Raw genomic sequence first — 24015 nt, 5'->3', positions numbered from 1 at the left:
GAGATCAAGACTATTTAAGCTTATGGGTAGGAAAGGGTAGTGAAGTGGAGCTACAGCAGGCACTAACATATATGGTGGCTAACTTACGCAAATGAGAGCGAGAAGCAAAGCAACGATCGTGAACTAGGATTGATCAAGAAATGATCCTGAAACTACTTACGTTCAAACATAACACAAGAACCGTGTTCACTTCCCGGACTCCGCCGAAAAGAGACCATCACGGCTACACACGTGGTTGATTCATTTTAGTTAAGTTAAGTGTCAAGTTTTCTACAACCGGATATTAACAAATTCCCATCTGCCCATAACTGCGGGCACGGCTTTCGAAAGTTCAAAACCCTGTAGGGGTGTCCCAACTTAGCCCATCACAAGCTCTCACGGTCAACGAAGGATATTCCTTCTCCCAGGAAGACCCGATCAGACTCGGAATTCCGGTTACAAGACATTTCAACAATGGTAAAACAAGACCAGCAAAGCCACCCGAATGTGCCGACAAATCCCGATAGGAGCTGCACATATCTCGTTCTCAGGGCACACCGGATTGTCCAAGATTCCGGTAGGCCAACCCAGAGTTGCCCCTGGTGGTCACCGACTGCTGACAAGTTGGACCAACACTCAGAGGAGCACTGGCCCGTGGGTTTAAAGTAAAGATGACCCTTGAGTCTGCAGAACCCAAGGGAAAAAGGCTTAGGTGGCAAATGGTAAAACCAAGGTTGGGCCTTGCTGGAGGAGTTTTATTCAAAGCGAACTGTCAAGGGGATCCCATTATAACCCAACCGCGTAAGGAACGCAAAATCAAGGAACATAACACCGGTATGACGAAAACTAGGGTGGCAAGAGTGGAACAAAACACCAGGCATAAGGCCGAGCCTTCCACCCTTTACCAAGTATATAGATGCATTAAAGTAAACAAGATATAATAATGATATCTCAACAAAATCCATGTTCCAACATGGAACAAACTCCATCTTCACCTGCAACTAGCAACGCTATAAGAGGGGCTGAGCAAAGCGGTAACATAGCCAAACAATGGTTTGCTAGGAAAGGTGGGTTAGAGGCTTGACATGGCAATATGGGAGGCATGATATAGCAAGTGGTAGGTATCGCAGCATAGCAAAAGAGCGAGAAACTAGCAAGCAAAGATAGAAGTGATTTCGAGGGTATGGTCATCTTGCCTGAAATCCCGTAAGGAAGAAGAATGAGTCCATGAAGAAGACAAACGGACGTAGTCGAGAGGATCCTCACAAACGCGACATTAACGGAACTAACCCGAAGAAGCATCACCGAAAATAAGCAAACAACATGGTAAAAAACCACCACATAAACATGGCATGATGCACAATCAAGTATGATGCATGTCCGGTTTAAATATGCATGGCATGGCAAAGTGCACAAACAAAACTACAAGTTAAGTGGAGCCCAATGTGCAACGAGTTGCATATTGACGGAACACCACATCAATTATTTAGTTCACTCCCGGTTAAGTACTCAACAATATCAAATGTTGGTTAACATGGCAATTTGGTGAAGCATAACAAAACTATACAATCTAAACAATTTAAATGGGGCCAGAAACGTCAAACACAATTCCGGTAAATCCCCATATGCATTTAGCAGTTTAAAGCAAACATTAATTTAAACATTCTTGATGTTGTTATCATGATGCGGATGACATGTGCAAGTTTTAAGGAATTTTATGAAAATGTTGTTAAGAGCATGTTATGAACCATTTGTCATCGTGGCGAAAACAAAAGGGGTGCCACGGCAACGACAACAGAAATGATGCCACGGCAACATTTTGATGTTCCGGTAGCTCACGGGGATGCCGGTGCAAAAGGAAGAGCGACGGGAGCGTGCCATGCAAGGATGGTGGGGTGATCCCGGATACCGGGTTCCCACATGTCGACGACAAGGCAACGAGGAGCTCGCAAAGAACAACTCAGACACGGTGCAACCACGAGCATCTCATACATCACACAACATTCGTTCACGGGCGTCGACTCGGTGGTTATACCTTCCAAAGGAGCATTCTCAAGCGGTTCGAGTCCGTAGAGGAAGTAGTTGTTCTCGTTTCGTAGTTGTACACACTCCGTAGGTGTTCGGGGTCACAACGAGGAACTTGTCGTCCGCGGGGTCTTCGAGGGTCGACGGTAGTGGTACTCGGTCGTTTCGAAGAGGTACTTCGCGACATGCACGGGATGGTAGTTGTACACGGTCATCGTGGGAAGTAAAGGTACACACGAAGGTAGTCGAACTTGACGGTTCATTGCACGGGTCTTCGACAACAATAGTGGTACGCGTTTCGTAGCCGTTCAGGTCATCGTTAGAGGAACTTGACGGATCTGAATCCCTTCGAGGTTGTCGTGGTACTTGGGGTCTTCAGACTTGCCGGTCTCGACGAAACGAAGGGGTACTTGGCGATCGACGGATGTCGTGGTTCTTGTCGGCCCGAGTCTCGGCGTATTCGGGTTCTCTCAACGTAGTTGTACAGTGCGATGGCCTGGAGCGGCACCGATCTAGTCCAAGCAGCGGGTCTTGGTGATGTCCGATGGGTCTCATTTGTGGCCATGGAACAGTGGCTCCGTGAAAAAAACAGAGCCAGATGGATTCAAGGCCATGGCAGCGACGGGTCAGAGCGCTTGATCGGATCCAAAACCATCAGGTGCTCGAGGACAGGGGCGCTCGGGTAGCAGCGAGAACTTGCAGGACGTAGGTGGAGGGGTGGATGGCGACGGGTGATGCAGGAGGGCAGTACTGCGGCCTCTGTTGCGGGAGACGGCTGCAGGCGAGGGAAGGGGCGGCGGAGCGCCATGGGAATGCATGCAGTAGAGGGCACGGGCGTGATCTGGCGACACAGCAAGGCGCCACGGCCACCGGAGGCAGATGCAGAGGCGATGCACGATGGCTGGAGGCAGGGGTTGGCGGACGAAGCAGCAGCGGGCAACGGCGGCTCGCTGGTTCGTCCTTCTGGTTCGACGAAGACGGCGCAGAGGAGAACGGGCGTGCGGTCGAAGGACTAGGCCTCGGCTGCTCGTGTAGTTGGCCGGAGACGGCAGGAGGCGGCTCGCTGGGGAGCCGGGACGGCGGGTAGGGGTGGAAACGGATCGGATGCAGATCGGATAGTGCTCTTACCACTTCCATTTTCATATTTTCAAAACGAATACGAATCCGAATACGGATATTATCAGATACGGATGCGGCTCGGATATTATTCGAATACGGATATGTATCGGATATTTTCTTGATTCGGAACGGATACGAATAATATCAACATATTGCTCAAGTAAATTAGTCGATAGCTATGTGACCTAAAATAATCAACTTGTGACATACTTATTTGGCTTTATGTTGGATAATTGGAATTTTGGGCCTAGAATTTTAAAATTACCTCGCATAATATTATTCGGATACGGATATATATCCACTTCCATATCCATATTTGTGTCAAAATCTCCTACCATATTTTATTTTTTATTTGTTTAATAAATTCGGATACGGATAATTTCCATTTCCATTTTGGTTCGGATGCGGATGTTTCGGATATGAATAGGCATTTTCTCGAATACGAATATCGGATATTTCGGATTATCCGCTACCAGTTTCCACCCCTAACGGCGGGGTAGTGGTGGCCATGGCCGGAAGGTGAGGGCGACGGTGGAAGGGGAAGCCGGCGCCTGGGCGACGCGGGTGGCATCCGGCGGCACCGGATCGAGGCGGATGAGGTAGCAGGACGCCGGATCGAGAAGGCGTGCGCGATGGTGTGAGTGGGTGGCGGCGGAGAGCGGGGGAAGGAGACAAGGGAGAGGACGAGGGGATCGGGGAGATGGTGGTTGCGAGGGAGATGGGGATCGAGCGCGGCCTCCTGGCTCGATGCGTGGGGGCATGCGTGTGGCGGCGGCGTTGGGAGGGAACGAGGGAGAGAGGTGGAGATCGAGAGATGAGGCTGGGGAACAGGCTCGGGAGAGGCTAGGGTCCGGTCGGGCCTTGGGCTTGGGCCGAATGGGCCGGCCTAGCTGCAGGTTGCAGCTGACGCAACAGCAGGGAGGTCCAGCTAGCTTATGGGCTCTCTTCTCCCTCTCTTACACTTTTCAAAACAGCAGAAAAAGAGGAAGAAAAGGGAAGAAAAGAAAAGGGGTAGAGAAAGAGTTTGGGCACGGGGATAATTTTCACGGACTCGTAAAAATGTGCACGGTCCGGGAAAATAAAAAAGGTCAAGTTTAAAAGATTTGAATTTAATTCAAAAGGTTTGAACTAGGACAGGTTTTTCAAAGTGCCCAAAAAATATTGAGAATTTAGGTGGAGCTCCGGAAATGACGAAAGGACATATGGCAAAGTTAGAGGCCAAGAGTCGTGATGACTAAAGTATTGGGATTTTTGCAAGTATGTTATGGGTGATTCTAAGTTAAATATTTTATAATAGCTTCCTAAATATTAGGAGGATATGTTATAAAGAGAAACCACCATGTGAGTTCCCTCAATTTAAATGGATCAAAGATCCATGCCATTTATTTAGTTGAGATAAAAAAATAACATGATGACATGATGCAATGCAAAAGATGCAATGATGAATGCAGCAAGCAAAAACAAATCACACAACGAATCTCGAAAACCCTGGAAGGCATCTGAAGCTCCGGTCTTGGGGCGTCACAACGACGCCGAGCAGCACCGAAGCCGCGCTGACGCCGCCCAGCACAGAAGCAGCCCCGACACCGCCTAGCCTGCGCATGCCGACTACACCGACGCCGGAGGCCGACCCCGTCGAGTGATGCGTTGCGCACGCGACTTGTGGCGCTCTTTTTTGTGTACGTCGGACTATTTATTCGATCGCTAAACTGTGTCCTGTGATTACCGAACTTGTGGCGTCTTTTGAGCAGGAACAACCAAGTTCGAAATTGTCGTGCCTGGTGACATGACTGCGAGTTAGGTCGCCCCCATGGGCCAATTTAGCACCGGTTCGCCCTCAAGCCGCTCTTTTTAGGCGCCCTGAGGCGCCGAACGGCTGGAGATGCTCTTATGGCTGTGATAGACCGGGATTGGAGTGTACATGGTGCCAGTTTCAGGAATTTCCATGTTAGAATTTGCTTTTCAGACTTTAGAGTACGAACTCAAGATTTATTTCAGTTTTTTTTAGAAAAAAAAAGACGCCTTGTTTCAGCCCAACACTGGCGTGCACGCGCGCTTCACGTGGACCGACTCGGTCTGATTCACAAAGGAGCTGGCGTGCACCCTTTTCCGCGAGAGAGGAAAGGAATACGTGCGTGAGATTTTTCGTCAAACACCCCCTTCCCTCGCCGCCGCCGCCACAGCCACGACCCGCGAGCCATGGCGCCGTCCGCCAGCTCCTCCTCCTCCTCCTCCTCCGGCACGGACTCCTCCGGTTCCTCCTCCTCCTCGGGGAGCGACCGCCGCGTCCGCCGCCGCCACAGCCGCCGCAAGGACGCCGCGCCGTCCACGTCCTCCTCCTCCGCGCTGAAGGTGCGCAAGGACCGCAAGTCCCGCCACAAGCGCCGCCGCCGGGAGAGGCGGAAGTCCCGTTCGGACGACGACAGCTACAGGCGAGCTTCCCCCTCCTCCTCGTCCCCCCTCTCTGTGTATAGGTTCCCGTTGCTAGCTAGGGTTAGGCTGAAAGGGCTCGTGATCTGGGAAATTGGGTTGGTGCGGTTGACTTTGGAGGGTCGGGAGAGAGGAAATATATGCGTAGGTCAACATCGGTGTCTCGATTTTCAGTTGGAATCGTAGGGATAGGATAATGATGCGAAGCTTCCATCTGGAATTGGACTTGTTGGAGATGTTGCGTCGAGTCCGGGATACAATACCTAGGCTGCTTGGTAATAAGAACTAACGAGGATAGTAGTATATATGCTGCACTTCAGATTGCTATTGCTGGGGATAGAGTTGCAGTGCTGATCAAAGACAGAAAGCATGTGAGGCGATAAGGGGAAGACAATGGTTGTGATTTAGACCTGGAACTTTTAACTAGCATCGTTTGTTCTTTCTGTTATAGAAATCTCTTGTATGATAAAGGAAAGGCTTCGTAGATACGAGATGAGCTTGCTGACTATATTAATGGTTAGTGAGCGCCACTTCTCCATTTGCCAACTTTTGGGGTGAAATATGTCTCTCAGGAAGTGGAGGTGAGGGCCATCTAGTCATCAGCAATCAATGTTTTAGTCTATGATGATATTTTTTCTGTGAAAAGAACCAATGTTGACAGTACTATATGCTGGAAATCGACAGAAATTACTGTTCCACATCGGATTGCTATTGATGGGGATAGTGTTGTAGTGCTGATCAATGAATGTAATCATGTAAGGTGATAAGGGGAGGAGAATAGTTGTGATCTAAATCCGGAACTTTAGCTAGCGGTGTTCTGTTCTTTCATTAGTTAATAGAAATGTCTCAAGATACGAGCTTCTTAGATGCAAGCTGAGGGTACTGATATATCTTCAAAGAAGTGGAGGTGGGGGTTGTGTCTGGTTATTGCAAATCAATATTTTATTCTAGGATGAAATTTTCTCTTTGATTCGAGCTATTATGATGTCAAACTTTGGGCAGCTAAAGAATAGTTCAACCTTAGGTTCTAGAGAATGTTTTTAATAGGAAACATCATGTTCCTGAAAAGAAGTTGTTTTGGGAACCCAAACGAAGCACATACTAAAATGAGTTTGTATCTGTTCAAGGGGAAGTGTATTTGAGTTTAGGACTCTAGTTTTGTTTGTATTTTTGGGTTGTAGGGAATTGGGATCCTCCCACTTGTAGCCAGGAACAAGTTTAGGTGAACCTGAATTGTGTGGTTCTGAAGAAGGATGGGATACTCCTTTTGCAAATTGCTGTGATCTTTTTAGTCACGACTCATGATGGTTAGTGTATTAGCTAGATAATGGCCAGGCTTTGAGGAGATTCGGATTGTGATTAGTAGTGGATAAAGTAGTTGCGTGAGCAAATTTATTCTATTAATTTCCAGCCATTAATCCTCTGTCTAAGCTTCATGGATGAGATACGGATAATGCTCCTTTGTGTTTTAGACTATATTCAGTAATAACTTCTTCTGCTTGCAATTGACCCTACTCTGGCATATTGAAGTGTCTGATTCTTTTTGTAGTAGCACAAGCTCCTATGATAGTGACCGCGAGGCATCTGGCAGATCACGTAAGCATAAGAAGAGCAGTAGATCAAGGAAGGTACTGCCCCAGCAATTCATATATGTTTGATGTCTTGTCGGTTTTTTCAGCATACACCTAGTACTTGGCCTCTCATTGACTCACTGTATCCTCATTCTGGCAGTCTAGGGAAAGAGAGCGAAGCAAGGATAGGCATCATAAACGGGACAAGAGTAAACATAGAGAGGTAAATTTTCTACTTACCTAAAAAACCCTACCTTTTATCATAGCATAAATTTATCACATGTAATAATCGTTTTCTGTAAATCAGCAACTGTATTTATCATTGGTTATATATGAATTGAAAAATATTCAATATCATGTACTACACACAGTTTTAGCAACAGAAATATTTCTTGTCCTTTTTATTTGCACGTGAGAGATCCTTATATTTCTTGCTACCTGTTTCTGGGTTGGCTCTTTGACATTGGAGCTGGGATTCGTGAACGGGTGACAACATGGTGTATTGGCTTGCTGGTTGTCTTGGTTGTTATGTTTTGTTCTCTTCAATGCGGGAGCTTTATACAGAAGAAAGAGAGTGAACGTTCTAGCGGTCCGGTCCAACTTTCCAAGGTATAAATATTTCCTGTGTGCCTTTTCATTTGTTTGTTTTCTTATAATCATTTTCTAATGCAATTAATTTTCTTTATTAGTTCCTTGGTCGCGAGAAGGAGGAAAGCGGCAAAAGGAGTGTTATCTCTGGTAAAAAGGTGAGGAGGATGATTTCTCTACCATTTTGATCCTTATCTTTTAGGTTGTACTCACACAACAGTAGGATGTTGTGTACCTGCTAGAATGAAAATCATCCAATCTAAGTGGACTATTAAGTATGAACTATTTAACTTAATTTGTAGATAATGATGAAGCTTGAGAAATCCAAGGAAGATAAGGCGGCTGAGAGCAAGCGCAATGAACTGTTGAAGTTTCTGAATGCCAGTTATGATTGACAACTTGTCAAAAGTGGTGATGCTTGGCTGGATGGCTTGGATTTGTCTTGATGCCACTGCTTAGTCATGTGTGCGTTTGGTGATACCAAGAAGTTTTTTGTCCGGTTTTTTAAAGTTAATGACTGTGACCACCAGTGCTTTATATCGGTATATTTGGCTAGTGGTTGGACAAAGGTCACATGTATCACTAGGTCTCACAATTTTTAAGCTTGGGGTGTTTGTGCTCTTAAAAATTTGATCGTTACCAGTTTGTACTTTGTAGCCTCCTTTTTGTAAGCCCGTTTAACCTGGAGATACACCAATTTTATAGAATTTTCCTGGCAAGGGTACTTGATCTAAAGCTTGTCATACTGGATGTATTATCATCTTGTTTCTTTGTTGAACACGCCTCATCTTGTTTCTTTGTTGAACAGTGATCACGTATAACAGTGTTTCATGGTCTTGAAAAGAATGTTTTTGAACTGTATACCGGCATAACAAGTGTTACAAGTAAAGTTCATGAACTGTACTCCGTTCATGATGGAAAGAGCCCTTCGCTAGCTGATCATAACTTACGATGAGCAAAGCTTCTAAAGACGGGCTAAGATGAATGTAAACCTCTGAGCCTGCCCTGACAGCAGCCAAGGGCCTACAGTTGAGCGGCCAGTATTTCATTCCATGTGTCTGGAACACCAGGAAGGCACCAGTGCAAGCAATCTTGGACCCCTGGTGTAGCTCTGATACTGTACTTTGATATGTGCCCTTCGTCGCGTAGCCGTGAAAGCGCGGTGATATCCAAGAGCTTGATCCTAGTGCCTTTTGCCGCTCCCTCGCTGTCGGCATCTTCGGAATGATTCTGAAATACCCTGTTACCCTTGGTCAAAGGATCTTTGTTGTTGCAAGTGCCTCCGGTGTTCCACTCCCCATTGAAGAAATGCCTTGGTGACAGTGATCTGTAGAATACCTTCAGGTGGGGATATCTAGGAAGCTGGGCATCTAGCCACTTAATAACACCATGTATAGTGAAGTTTTTCGCCTTCCACATGCTGGCGATCTCTCGGTTGTTATTCGGTGCTCCTGAGGCGTACATTTCCCACTTGTTCGCCTTCAGCTTACCCCTGTTCCAGTGATGCCCGGTGTTCAGAACAAGGACGTGGAGCCTGTGAAGGTTCTTCTTGAGAAACGAAGGTGGGCGATCAAGGTGCATGGCGTAACCGGCAGCTGGATTTGATCGCCTGAGAGGCTCCAGATCGCAGAGCGTCGATGACCAGTAATACAGGACGGTCGTGTTTGTGCTCCGGAACCGGTAGGCCGAGCCTACTGACCGTGTTGGTCGTTTTGCACGATGTGTCTGGGCCATTCCGTACTTGGAGCCAACATCTTCCACATCTGAATCATGTTTCCCAGATGCCGCAAGCATGCACATCATCGACTGGAACATCTGCCTCCCTAAAGAGTCGCCTACATAAGCAATGGTTTTATCCTGCATTCTGAAACATGTCCAAATTAGTATGATATGATGATTACCTGAAAAGCTCTAAAAATCCTTAGCGAAACAATGTAGCGCATAGCATCTCCTGCTGTTATGGCTGGTTTAGCTAGGCCCACCAGGCAATCTTAGACCACAAGTTATCTTAAGTTAATTCTTATGCAAGTTATCTAGGTTATAAATATAGGCTGTAAGACTCTTTTTAAAATTAAGCAATAAAAATATTATTATCTCTATTGCCCGGTTCCCAGAGGAGCCGGAACCCTAGCCGCCTCTAACCCTAGCCGCCGCCACCTCCCTCCGACGCGACGGCGCCCAGCCGCCGGCGCGTCCGATCATCGCCCCGTCCCATTCCATCCTTTCCCTACAACCTCCGGAGCAGATCCGGTAGTACCCCTGTTTCTACCAATTTGGTATCCAGAGACTTGGGTTCGGTCATGTCGTCATCAACACCCACGCCGCTGCTGCCCATCATCACCACCGCCCCGATGACCAATGCCGGGTCCCCAATGCCGCCGGCCCCCGTCACTTCCGCGCCGCCGACAACCTCCGTCTTCACGCCGGAGGAGATGACCAACACCCTGCGGGACCTCGTGACGGCCGTCCAGGGCATCTCCCTGTACTTGGCCAGCCCGCACACCACCCCGCCGGCTGCACCCCCCGCCTACAGCCACCCGGCGACGCACTGGCCGATCCAGAACGCGTCGGGCCCGAGCGGGACGCCCCTGCTGCCGTTCCAGGCGGGCTACACCGGCGGGCCCCCGCCACTGCTGCACCTGCCCTGGTACTCGGTACCCGCGGCGATCGCCGGGGCCCATCCGTCGCTCCAGCCGCCGCTCGCCCCAGCGCCGTCCTGGCCGCAGTGGCCCGCGCCGGTTCCCGCAGCGCCACTCGCGCCTCCCGCACCCGCCCCAGCGCCGTAATGGCTGCACTGGCCCGCGCCGGCCCCAGCCGCGCCAACCGCACCGGTCCAGCTCCCACCGCCGCTGCCCAGCTCCGGACTGGGCCAGTCCACACCAGGAGGATTTCCGATCCAGCAGGTCTGGTTTCCGCCGTCACCGTCCCCGATCCCGGCCTGGCTAACCGGGACGTCGCCACCGCCAGTTTACACAGAGGTCGGGGACCCACCGGTACCCACGCTGCAGTCTGGGGCCTCGTCCGGCTCTGCAAGGGCCTACGACGGCCTTCCCACCGTTGACCGGGCGCCGTCATCATTACTGCTCCGCACCGCCGAGCCGGTCGGCCATGGCGCGTCGACCCAGACGCCGCCACGGTTCGCCAAGATCGATTTCGCCACTTATGACGGCATGGAGGACCCGCTTAACTGGCTCAACCAGTGTGAGCAGTTTTTCCGTGGCCAGCGCACGCTCGCGTCGGAGCGCACTTGGCTGGTATCCTACCACCTCCGTGGTGCAGCCCAGACCTGGTACTACGCCCTCGAGCAGGACGAGGGCAGCATGCCCCCTTGGGAGCGCTTCCGCGAGCTCTGCCTCCTTCGCTTTGGGCCTCCGGTTCGCGGGAGCCGCCTGGCGGAGCTCGGCCGCCTTCCCTTCACCTCCACGGTGCAGGACTTCGTCGACCGTTTCCAGGCCCTGGCATGCCATGCGTCGGGCATGATGGCGCAACAGCAGGCCGACCTCTTTGTCGGTGGACTTCCAGATCACATCCGCGTGGACGTGGAGTTTCAGGGACCCCAGGATCTCCACTCGGCCATGTACTACGCCCGCGCGTTTGAGCGCCGCGCGGTGGCCATCCAGCAGGAATCACCGTCCCGGACCGCTGGGTCGCTACCCTGGCCGGATTCCGCGCAAGGTTGGCCTGCGCAGACTTCTGTGGCACCCCTCGCCGCGACCGCAGCGCGCCAGTTCCACCGGCTCACCTCAGCCGAGCTACTCGAGCGTCGCCGTCAAGGGTTGTGCTTCAACTGCGACGAGCCCTACACGTCCGGCCATGCCTGCCCGCGACTCTTTTACCTGGAGGTTGCAGACTACATTCCGGAGGACGCCGTCGCCGCCGACCTAGCCGCCCCAGCTGTCGAGAAGGTGTTTGACGCTGGTTGATCGCCTCAAGGAGTTCCGCAAGCGCTTCCCCACCTTACAGCTCGAGGACGAGCTGTTTGTGCAGGCGGGGAGAAGTGTTATGGCCGGTTTAGCTAGGCCCACCGGGCAATCTTAGCCCACAAGTTATCTTAGGTTAATTCTTATGCAAGTTATTTTAGGTTAATTCTTATGCAAGTTATCTAGGTTATAAATATAGGCTGTAAGACTCTTTTTGAAATTAAGCAATAAGAATATTATTATCCCTATTGCCCGGCTCCCATAGGAACCGGAACCCTAGCCGCCTCTAACCCTAGCCGCCGCCGCCATCTCCCTCCGACGCGACGGTGCCCAGCCGCCGGCGCGCCCGATCATCGCCCCGTCCCACTCCATCCTTCTCCTACAACCTCCGGAGCAGATCCGGTAGGACCCCTGGTTCAACCACCTGCAAATTCAAACTGAAGGAGCAGCAACATTTACCTTGTCAAGAATTGGGCAGCTTGAAACGCTGGCATATCGCAGCCTTCAGGCTGCCATCTAAATTTCTCGTAAGCGAAATCTGTGCGTTGTGTCAATCTGCAGTTCCAGCTCTCAGAGAGCCATCTTTTACATCTGGGGCCAGAATACAGTGGCCTGTGGTTATCAGAAACCCATTCTCCATTCCTGTAGTCACATTCTAAAATATCGATGAAGCAAAAATTTAGGAGAAAGCTAAGCTTAACATAATACTCCCTCTGTAAAGAAATATAAGAGCATTTAGATCACTAAAGTAGTGATCTAAACGCTCTTATATTTCTTTATAGAGGGAGTACATCTCAAAAGGCAATAGCACAAGCTAGCAAAGGGTGTGAGATAGTGAATTACCTTTCTTCTGAGGAGGTGCTGTTCCCGCGTTATCAGCGACATCTTCAGAGTTATGAACTATGGTCAGAGGTGGAGGTGCAGAAATGCCTTCCTTTCCTACTTCAGTGACCGACTGCACCAATGGATCGATGATGGGGGGGTCTTCCTCCATGGAGGTATTCCGATCTACAAACTGTGAGTGAGCAACAGAAATTTACTGGGAAAACAAGCCCCAAGATGACCCACGGAGAGGACCTTGAAAGAATATTAGTTCCTGGGCTTATAATTTGAGAGGGCCTGGATAACTCACTCAAGACCAATGGCTCCGGTCGGAGGATACCAGGACTGTACAGTGATCCCTTGTCCCATTTCCAAAGAAGAAACACCGCAAAGATGGCGAGGAACGCAAGCCTGAGGTGCCTGAATCTCAGGCCATTTACACACACCAGCCTCATTCTCCTCTACTGAACTTGAAGCACAGATTTCTTCAAATGACATATACGTGGTGATGGCACGTAGCTGGTTCATACAAGAAGGGAAGGTGAAGTTAGGTAGCAGAAAAATGTGAGGTTAGCTAGAAGAAAATGATGAATGTTATGTTAACATACGTTAGATGCCTAACATGTAATATCATTTTTTTTGGCGCAAGCAAAGGGCATGTGGGAAGTTTGGTACAAAAGGTTGGTAGGTAGCATATAAACACTTTCCTGAGTTTGAATTTTGAAGCATCTATATCTACTCCTTTTATAGGAGTATATCTATATATGTATCTTATATCTATACTTCTATATACTTAATATAAAAAGAGCGAGTTGCAGAGATCCAACACATCTCACCGGTTCAACCGCATCTATCCAACGGTTTATGTTGCTCCGATGTTTAGCGCTAAACATGTTTAGCACTCTCCCCTAATTGATAGCATACCTAATATCAGCGATAATTACATGCTACCTAATATCAACATGCACTTAAGATCTTGCCAAATATTATTTTTCAATGCAATTAAAATTAACCTACATTGCATGTAGACGATTACTAGTAGCAATTGACAAGGCACATAATGATGGTGACTACGCAACCGCTCGGAGCATCAATGGCTTGAGATTTTGCTTATACTTGAGATGAACAAATGACCTGATATGCATGACCGCTGAAATGGCTCTAGTCAAAGAAGACCGCAATTCCAAGGTTAGAGCAACTCCAACAGGCCGACCCAAACGGATGGCGCTTTTGTTCATTTGGGTCGGCCCGGTGGACACAAACGTCCGGAGCTGTGTTTGGGTCGACACGAGCGCCCAACGCTGATCCGACCCATTTTGTCGGCGCGTCAAAAAAAAAGTTTAAAAACATTTTAAAAATAAACACATGCATGTAATTAAACGTAAAAGCCGGTCACGAAGGCCGGCGAAAGTCCACATTACATTAATTAACATAAAAAACTAAAAACTAGACGACGCGCTGCCCTAGGCGTCCTCGTCGGCGTCGGCGTCGGCGCCTGCGTCGGGGCCAATGAGGTCGATCAGCGTCGGCGCAGGGCCGGCCCAGGAGAACGCCGTGTTCCAGAGGGTGGCGATGTCGGGCTGCGCCGCCGCTGCCTGGGCTTGGCGCGCCTCCTCTTCGGCCTCGCGCTCGAGCATCTGCAGGCGCCCGCCCTCCCGGCGCTCCTCGGCCAGCCGAACGCGGCGCCAGTGGTCGAGGTAGGTCGCCTCCTACTTCTTCGTCGCCCCGAGCCAGATCGGCGGAGCGCTGACCCACTCGCGCACTACTCCGGTCCAGGAGTAGCGCTCGAGAGGGGCCGGCTCCTCCGGCTCGGCTTTGGGCGGGGACGGCAGGGTCACCGGCGGCACGACGCAGTCGCCCGCCGCGGAGAGGGCCATGGCCTCCGCCATGGCAGCCTGGAAAGCCGCCTCATCTGCCTCCCTCCACCGCTCCTCCTCCTCCTCGCTCTCCTTAATGGCCGCCTGGTAGGCGGCCTCGGCCTCCTGGTCCTCGTCGCGAACGACGAGCGGGGGCGGCGGCAGGCTGTGGTCGACGCCGCGGACGCCGCGTCACCTCGCCTCCTCGTGCTCGAAGGCGAACCATCGAGCCCAGTTGGGCGAGTCGACGACGTAGTGCGGTTCGGCGTGCTGCTCCGGCGTCAGCAACGCTCGCCGGCGCCGCACCTCCTCCGCATGGGCCCTCGCCGTCCGCGGCGCCGCCGGCACTGGGATCCTCTCTGGATCCAAATGCCAGTCATGCGGCAGCGTCGCGTCGGGGTACGGCAGAGGCACGCGGTGCTGCCAGTGTCACTCGGCCTGGTGCACCAGCACATTGATGCGATGCCTCTGCCGGGGAGCGCGCGGCGGCGCGGGGAGGGCGGGGAGGGAGGGGGAATGGTGGGCGGGGGCCTTGCCCTTGCCGCTGCTGCCGATGCCGGAGAAGAAGCCCATGCTGGCGGTGGCTAGGGTTGTCGCCGGCGTGGGGGCAGGGGTGGCCAGATGGGGACGAAGGCGAGTGGCAGTGGATGATGACGGCCCCGCCGCACGCCCGGCTTAAAAAAGGATGATCGCCGTCGCTGACGCGTGGGCCCAAGGTGGACGGTCGTCATAATTAATGTTGACCATCGTAGTTGGACGGCCGCCAGGTGGGGACGCGGCGGACGGCGAGGAGACGCGTGGCGCGTTTCGCGTCCGCGCCGACGCATTCCAGACGCAATTTTGGGCCAGAAATGGGTCGGCGTGGATGCCAGGCGGACACGATTTGAGTTTGGGTCGACGTGTTGGGCCTCCACTTTTGTCCGCGCCGACCCAAACGGACGCAGGCGGACGAAATGGGTCGCCCCATTAGAGTTGCTCTTATGTCATTCTCGGGTCATAGTAGACCCTGCTATTCTAGGGTGATGAAATTCAGTTATGATTCATGGAACGCCATTCTAACTTTCTAAGTTGTGTATCCTGGCTACATCAGCACTGAGCAAAGTACTCTGTCTAGTTGGAACATCTCTGCGGACTGCATGCTGGAGCAGAAGTCGGGAAAGTTCATCTTTGAACAACCCAAAGAAAAAGGTGAATTATAATCTAGTAGAGCAGAGTGTGTGTGTGTGGCAAGATTGGTACAGAAAAAAAGGCAGTAACAACTAGCAAGATGTGCTTTTGTGATCCGGTTGGCCGGGCGAAATATGGTTGACCAAGGAACACTCATTCAGTTATTCTGATTCCGGCCTGGGGAACCCACTAATTTGTAGGTGTCTCTCTCCTCCCCAGCAAAAGAAATGGCTATAACTCAGAATCCGAATCTGAACTCTGCCAGCGATGAGAGGAAAAGAAAAACGAATTCTTCGAAGCTCAAGCAAAGCAGCTAGGGAGAGCCTGAGAGGTAGAGGCAGTTGACGTACCCGTACTGACTGACCTTGGGGCTTGAGCTCGCCGGCCGAGCAACCCGCGGCCGAGCAGGAATAGGGCAAGAGGCTCGCTTCTCTCCAAAGCAGCCAGCCGGCCGGCCGGCCGGCGGCGAGGCGAGACAAGGAGGCCCCGGTTCTTGGCCAGGTGCTGGGGGCGGTTTGCGGGTGTGGTTGCTCGGCTGTGGTCCAGTGGGGCTGCGGCACGGAGCAACACGTACACGAGTGGTAAGTACGGTCTAGAAGGGGTACGTGACGTACGATGTGCACGCCAAAGCGTTGCCATGGTGGTGCGTACTAGGTTCTTTTCTTTGGTTTTTCTTTTGAGGTTTTTTCTTTACTTTGGGGAAAACATTTCCACCTGGCGCTCGCTTCGATTGTACGTCTAGCACCCCTGCGTTGGACACAGCCTAAAGCATCATAATTTTTGGACGCCGATAAGTGCCACACGTGTAGGCGTTAGGGAGTCCGCCCACACATTTTGTGTGGTGTATAAGAGGAACAGTCCACACACCTACGTGTGGGCAAAACGACTAGTGTCCACACGCCTTTTTTTTTCTCCTCCCGATCCCTCTCACACGCGTGCGTGTGGGCGAAGTTGATAACGCCCACACGCCCGTATGTCAGGCCTCGTACCTTCTGGTCCCGCACGCCACGCGTGACGGTCACCGCGCGCCCGTAGTTGCCATGGTCTAGACCCTCGTCCATGTTCGTTTAACTGTAGTTGCCATGTCGCTGAACTACGGTTGCCATGTCGGACAACTGCAGTTGCCATGGTTGCTCAACTGCAGTTGCCATGTATGGTTTGATCTAATGTAGTTGCCATGATTTCATAACTTTAGGAGTTGCCACATACTAACACTAGGCAGTTGAGAGAGTTGTCATATGCTCACAAGCATGCTAGGGTAGTTGCCATGTAAAAAGGAAGAGTTGTCATCTGCTTACGTGCACGTTAGGGCAGTTGCCATGTACATGCACGTTAGGGCAGTTGCCATGTACCATGCAAAAACATATGGCAACTCGGTAAAAGAGAGTTGCCATCTACTTACGTGCACACTAGGCAGTTGCCGTGTACCCTGCAAAACACATGGCAAACTCGGGTAAAAAAGGAGAGTTGCCACCTGCTTATAAAGCACACTAGGGGCAGTTGTCATGTGCACTGCAAAACACATGGCAACTAGCAGCTTGGGTGTGGGAGAGGAGACGGGCGTGTGGGCGAGATGGCAAATGCCCATACACTAGCCCTTGTGTGTGCGTGCAAAATGGCGTGTGGGCGAACTGCTGAACGCCCACACACCAGCCCCTCCTGTGTGGTGAAACGACCGTGTAGGCGACCGGCTGAACGCCCACACTCTAGGCCAGTCCTACGTGGCACTAGAAACATGCCAAGATTCGTGCGCTCACGAACGGACGCGGATCCACGCGGGTGGGTGAGATGCAAACGCCCACACGTATGGGCGTTAACATTTTCGTAGTTTTTTTGGTCGTCCCTTTTCTTCTTCAAGCAACGCATCACATCCTTATCCGCTTCCCGTGATCCCACGACCCATTTCGCGCTCCGCCAGTCCACCGCGGCTTTCCCGGCGGAGCTCCACCACTGGAGCGACCTCCCTGCTCCCGACATCTCTTAACTCCTTAGAGTTGGACGCGAACTGGCATGGGGCAGCGAGCCTAAATGCTGCAAACCGGCTGGGGACGTGAACCAAGGCAACGTCGACGGTGGCCGCGCGCGGGGAGGGGGGTGCACCGCGTGCTGCAACCGCTGCAACGGGTGCTCCCCATTGCGGTGACCACATGTTGCAACCATGGTGGCCGGGGTGCGCCTGACGGCGGTGACCGAGACGACCACGAGGCTGCAAAGGGTGGTGAGAGAATGTTGGAACCAGCAAGGAGATGTCATGGCTGCCTGCTATCATGGTCACACCCACGCATATACAAGTGTTGCAACTGTGATCTAAAACAGCTTCAACAGTTGTTGAAAAATGATTCAACCATGGATAGAGAAAGATTCAATCAGCACTGCCCAACAAGGAAAAGCTTCAACTATTTGACAGAAAAACTTCAATCGTAGATAAAGAAAGCTTCAACTACGGCACCACGCAAGCGGAAAAGAATTGCAACCATTGACAGAAAAACTTCAACCATGGGTAATAAATTCAACTGTAGTTGGATTTTGCTACTACCGACGACGTTTTTTGCTACTACCAGCTTTGACGATTGCTACAACCATTGATGACGACCAGAGACCCATGACGGTGACGACGGCCTTTTGCTGGAACCGGTGTCATTTGTTGCTATTACCAGTGTTGATGATTGCTACAACTGTTTACGAGGACAACAACGCCGGCGACGGCCTTTTTGCTGCAATTGGTATTTGTTTTTGCTACTACAAGTGTTGACGATTGCTACAACCATTCACGAGGACACCGACGACAGTAGCTTTTTCAGCGGCGCGGCAAGCCGCGGTGTTGCAAGCAGCCTTTGATGGGGACGTGCGATGTAGATCCCTTCCACCATGGATGCAACAGGGAAGGCGAACGAAAAAGCTGCTACAGTCAACACCTTTTTGTTTGTGATTGACAACGGCAAGCGTCGCGGGGACGAGGCAAGAAGGAGAGGCGGGAACGGGTGTTGTAGGGTGCGTGGGAGAGGGGCGACTACCATGCGGCGACCTACGTATGGAGGAGAATGAGGAATAGTCATGAAGCGGGGGAAGGAAGAAGAGGGCCTGGGTGGATAAGGATCAAACGGCTCGGGACGGGTCGATCTGACAGCTTGTGTGCGATCCGTTGAAACGTTGGGCCAGCACGCCGAGGCCTAGCATTGGACATTGGGTGGATGGGAAGGATTTGGTGGGAAAAAAGTGAGAAGTGTTTGGGCACCATGGTGCCCTTTTTCAAAAAACCATTTTCTACAACGCAAAATATTTGAACTTTATTTTGTAGAAACACACACACATGTACACTATATATATCTTAAATTTCACCACGTTTTACTTTCATACTTGGCGTACAGAGAAAAGACAAATATGTATTTACAAATTGGCCATTTTTTGTTTTTGGACCGGAATTTTATTCTTTTGTACAAATTACAAATTACATTTTGTCAAACCAAAATTTGATGGATCCATAGTTAACACATACAAGTTTCCACAGATTTATTTGTGAAAGTGCGTTATATCGACTAGAGGAGGGGGGTGAATAGGCGATTTTTATGAAAGTCTTCAAAACGTGAGAGTTATGAAGACAAACAGCGAAGATTTTGCCTATTACTATGCAGCGGAAGTTAGATTACACTAGGCAAGCCATGGTCAAGTATTCAATAGAGTGAAAGCACAAAGAAAAACAGCTGCAGTGTAATAAGGATCAGGTAGGAAGAAGTTATGAAGCCAAACAGATCATACATTCACGTTGTGAAGACAAAAGATAGAGCAAGCATGCAATGGCTTCACAATGAGTAACAGTAAGAAAAAGGAAGTGAAGATGAAACCGGTGACTCGTTGAAGACAATGATGTGTTGGACCAGTTCCAGTTGCTTGACAACTGTACGTCGGGTTGGAGCGGCTAGGTATTTAAACCAAAGGACACACAGTCCCGGACACCCAATCAAGGACACTTAGTCCAAGACACCCAGTCCTCACCGTATTCTCCTTGAACTAAGGTCACACAGACCTCGTCCAATCACTCGTGGTAAGTCTTCAGGCGACTTCCAAACCTTCACAGACTTCGTTCACTGGCAATCCACAATTTCTCTTGGATGCTCTGAACGCGACGCCTAACCGTCTGGAGGATGCACAGTCCTCAAGTGTAATAAGTCTTCAGATCACTCAGACACGAAGACTTAAGTGATGCCCAATTTACTCTGGCTCTGGGTGGTTAGGGCTTTTCTCCTCGCTAGGAATTTTCTCTCAAAGGCTTCGAGGTGGGTTGCTCTCAAACGACAAAAGCCGTGCACTGAAATCTGAGCAGCCAACCATTTATGGTTGTAGGGGGTGGGCTATTTATAGCCACTTGGCAACCCAACCTGATTTGTCCGAAATGACCCTGGGTCACTAAGGAACTGACACGTGTCTCAACGGTCAGATTTCAAACTCTCATGGCAACTTTACTTGGGCTACAAGCAAAGCTGACTTGTCCGCTGGACAAGATTCGCTCTCATTGTCTTCACTCGAAGACATAGGTTTTTGGTTTAGGCATCACTTCAGTCATTCTGACTGGTTCTCCTGAACCCCACTTAACAGTACGGTGGTTCCTATGACTCAACACAAAAGAAAAAGAACTACGAAAGATCTAAGTCTTCGAGCTCCATAGGCTTCATAACGTGTCTTCTTTTGTCATAGTCTTCAATGTGAATATCTTCATATACCACCTTTGGCTTCAATGTCTTCATACATTTTTAGGGGTCATCTCTGGTAGTAAAACCGAATCAATGAGGGACTTCTACCTGTGTTATCCTGCAATTCTCACAAACACATTAGTCCCTCAACTAGGTTTGTCGTCAATACTCCAAAACCAACTAGGGGTGGCACTAGATGCACTTACAATCTCCCCCTTTTTGGTGATTGATGACAAACTAGTTGAAGTTTTCAACGGGGAATATAGTCTGTGAAATTGTAAAGGATAAGGAATTATCTTCATAAGTTTCAAGGGCTCCCCCTGAAGATGTGCATATAAGTTAATTTGCTTTTGGAATGCAAATGCACATGGCAAGTTGTACTTGTGGAGATCCAATTCAGCTTATGATGACAATTCATTATGCATGTGAAAGTATATGAAGATAATGACATGCATAATGGAAAATGGACGTCTGCAGAATGAGATAAGTGCGGAATTTATCGTCGCACATGCGGAATTTATCTTCGCAAACAGGGTGGCAAACAAGTAGCAGACGACCATTGAGTTTTAGTGTTACAACTCAAAGAACCAAATGAAGCAAAAACGAGAGTTGTAAGCACGAAGCAAAATATAGCAAAACATAAAGCACCCGCCCATATGGACCCGCTTGAAGACTATCAACCCATATGCTTCTCCCCCTTTTGTCAGCAAGGACCAAAAAGGTTTGAAGACATAGAGTGTCTACTCATTCCCAGGAGCAGCAGGGTCGTTGGAGGTGTTTGGCGGTGCAGAAGAGCTTGGAGGTGCTGAAGCAGGTGGCGGTGATGTAGCATCGTCTTCTTCATCAATGATTCTGGCAGTGACTGTGGCAGCAGATGAAGAAAACTCAGAGTCTTCAAGTGATGGTGTGTTGCGCATCACAACCCTTCTAGAAGGTGTGGTGTCAAACTTGAATCGCTTAGTGAAGCCATCCTCTTCAAGTTCAGCTTCAGTACACATCATTGATAGCCCTTTCCATGTACGACGACAGGTTTCATGAGTGACGAAAGCATTCTTGGTGGCAAGATTTCGAAGACGATTAACATCCACCAAGAGGCTTTTCATCTGACGCTTTAGCCAGTCGTGATGCCTATCTTGTTTTTGATGAAGGGCCACAAGAAGCTCTCGGTTATTGAGAACACGAGCGCGCTTCTTGGGTCTGGAAGCAGTTGCACTATCAGTGGCTTCAGTTGAAGCAGGGTGTGGCGCACGTGTAGTGCCAGCCAAAGGATACACCCTGGAGATGGCTTCAACACCTTCATCGTTTTGAGTGAAGCTCTGGTGTTCTGCATTCTGAAGACTCAAAGGTTGCTTGGCAGGCTCAGGATATATAGCTTCAGCAGAGGTATCCACATCTGGCAAGAAGATCCGATGGTTGCGGGCTGAGGGCTGATATGGGATCGCAGAGTGAAGCTTGATCAGTCTCATTACCCAAGGAGCATAGAACTTTAAACCAAACAGATCTGAGCCTGATGCAGCAAGTTGGCGTATGAAGAAATCCTGTGCGTTGAAGCATTTGCCATGAAGGATACAGAATATCAGAGTCTTCATTGCACCCTCGATCTTGGCATTTGCAGAGTGCCCTTTAATAGGCCAGAGAGTCTGCCGAATAATGTGATAGATGGTTCTGGGCAGGTACTCAAAGTCTTCAACGAAGAACTCTGTTGGATAAGGAGCATCGTGGGGCAATGGCTTCATCATGGAGAGCATCTGACTCATATTTGGTTCAGGCCTCTGGAATATGCTCTCAAGAGCTTCAGTGTGTAGTGGACAACCTTCCTCGAAGAGTTTGCCAGGAGTGGGCAGGCCGATGAGCTCAATGATATCGAATGCATTGGCTTCGTGATGGACATTGCCGGTCATCCACTCCAGGGCCCAAGTCTTCGGATCTCTATTGTATCCTTTGATGTGTAGGGTGGCATAGAATTGCAACAGAAACTCTTCATTCCAGTGCTCTTCATCAGTTATAAACTGCAGCAGACCCACTTGCTTGAAGCAATCCAGCGCTTCCTCTAAGTAGGGCAGACCAGCAATGGCTTCAACATCAAGGCGCTTGTGCAGGAAGATGCGATCTTGGTTGTATAGGATGCATGAATAGTAGCTGCGCTGAGGATAGCTCCAGAACCTATCTGATGAAATTCTTTCCCTTGAATAGGGGTTCTTGGAGCTGTTGAAGAACGTATTGTCTGCCTTGAAGCTATTGATGTCAAAGGAGCCAGGTGCTGATGCAGGACCTGGGAACCTTGGTAGCCTTGGGACTGGCTTCTGGACATGAGGCCTGTGCTCAACATGGTAATCAAATTGAGGACCTGCAGCAGACTCAGGAACACAAGTGTCTGGATCAGTAGCTTCGCTGTCTGCTGAAGCTTTTGGTGGGGAGGGCTCCACATTGGCTTCAGTGTTGGTTGTGGCAGCCTCAACATTTTCAGCCTCCGCTTGACTAGCTGGAGGGTCAGTCACAAGCACGTTCTCTTGGAGAACTGCTTCTTGGTGGAGCATAGGAGTAGGCTCTTGTGGTGCGTCTTCTGCGGCTGATGCAGCCGGAATGTCTTCAGCATAGACTTGAGGCCTTGGACCTTTGCGAAGCCTGCGGAATGCAGACGACGCCTGTGGGGTTGGAGTGGGCTGGGCCTCATTGTCTTCTTCCTCTTGAGGGCGATCCGCCCATGACGCATCTTGTGCAATTGGCGTTAGAGGACGACCAATGCTGATGAGCTCGGTTTGTTCATACTGAGGAAGGGCTGCATCATCTTGTACATTGTCCTGATGATCAATGTCTTCAGCAGCAATGGGGTCGGCTGCTGGTATGTCTTCAGCTTCAGGAGCCTCTGTGGAAGCAGGCTCATGAACTGTCAGTTGTCGTTCTGCATTGGGGTGAACCATAGAGATAGGTTCAACTATCAAGGGCTCTGTGGAAGCAGCCCGAGATTTCTTGATCTTTCGCTTCTTCTTGCTGGGGGCAGTAGGAGAGGCTTCAGAGCTTTTCCTCTTCCTGGCTTCAGCCTCAGCAGTTCTTGTCTTCTTGAGCTCTGAAGCTATTGACCGGCTCTTTGGCTTCGAGCCAGTCGTTGCAGTTGGGAAGACAATTGGAACTGCTTCTTGCCTAGGTGCCTCTGGTTCAGCCATAGCAGGCTTCTTCTTCTTCTTCGCGGCCATCTTGGGGTCGATGCCAGGACGCCCAAGTGCCTTACGCTTCTCAGCCTCATTGTAGGCTTGTACACATCTTTCAGCCAAAGACTTCATCCGCTCACGTGAGCCCTGAGCTTCTGCACGCTTCTTCAGAAAATTTTCCTTGAGCTCATGCAACATGGTCTTGAAGCTCTTCATTTCTTGCACGCTGAGCTTGGCCATATTCTTCTTGAACTGAGCCTTTTCATGATTAATTTTCTGCTTCAGTTCAACAATGCGCTGGGCAATGGCAAGTTCTGAAGCAATTGCGCCTTGGAAGGCGACGCTGAGGCTAACAGGCAGCTGCAGATCTTCGAAGCTGATGTTTGGTGTGGCAAACCATTCGTCGATGAAGTTGTGGATGATGGCGACATCAAAGAGAGGCAAATTGTTGAAGATTTCAGCTTCTTCTTTGCTCTTGATGAGCTGCTCTAGAGCGTCATCTCCAAGATCTTCATCACTTGACAGATCAATGGCTTCGCTGCGCAGAATGGCAGCAGCTGTGAGCTCTTTGCCGGTGTGTGGCTGAGGCACCTTGGCCTTCTGGGGCTTGGAGACGCGGGATACGTCTTCAGACTGCACACTGTCTTCAGGAGGTGCAGTTGCCAATGGCTTCGCCCTTGAGATTTTTGATAAAGGGGATG

General features: G+C 50.2%; 2 protein-coding genes across 3 annotated transcripts; one reads left to right on the top strand and one right to left on the bottom strand.

Annotated features, from left to right (window-relative positions):
• Nucleotides 1–5227: 5227 nt before the first annotated feature.
• LOC125508164 (arginine/serine-rich coiled-coil protein 2) lies at nt 5228–8447 on the top strand. Its single transcript, XM_048672769.1, has 6 exons — nt 5228–5555; nt 7103–7181; nt 7285–7347; nt 7689–7733; nt 7814–7870; nt 8015–8447. Exons 1-6 carry the CDS (start codon nt 5323–5325, stop codon nt 8105–8107), a joined length of 570 nt encoding a protein of 189 aa, XP_048528726.1. The 5' UTR covers nt 5228–5322; the 3' UTR covers nt 8108–8447.
• Nucleotides 8448–8501: 54 nt separating this feature from the next.
• On the bottom strand, nt 8502–16056 carry LOC125508163 (protein trichome birefringence-like 16). 2 transcript variants are annotated; one of them, XM_048672767.1, is made up of 5 exons: nt 15828–16056; nt 12765–12973; nt 12476–12640; nt 12092–12287; nt 8502–9576 (listed from the first exon to the last, which is right to left on the bottom strand). In XM_048672767.1, exons 2-5 carry the CDS (start codon nt 12907–12909, stop codon nt 8736–8738), a joined length of 1347 nt encoding a protein of 448 aa, XP_048528724.1. In that variant the 5' UTR covers nt 12910–12973; nt 15828–16056; the 3' UTR covers nt 8502–8735. The 2 variants fall into 2 exon arrangements, with proteins under 2 accessions (XP_048528724.1, XP_048528725.1); XM_048672768.1 differs by having other exon boundaries at nt 15842–16056.
• Between the last annotated feature and the right edge of the window lie 7959 nt (nt 16057–24015).

The sequence above is a fragment of the Triticum urartu genome, chromosome 5, assembly GCF_003073215.2.
Source record: "Triticum urartu cultivar G1812 chromosome 5, Tu2.1, whole genome shotgun sequence".
NCBI lineage: Eukaryota > Viridiplantae > Streptophyta > Magnoliopsida > Poales > Poaceae > Triticum > Triticum urartu.
Note: the sequence above shows the minus strand (reverse complement) of the source record. Positions and strands in the feature narration are given on the sequence as shown.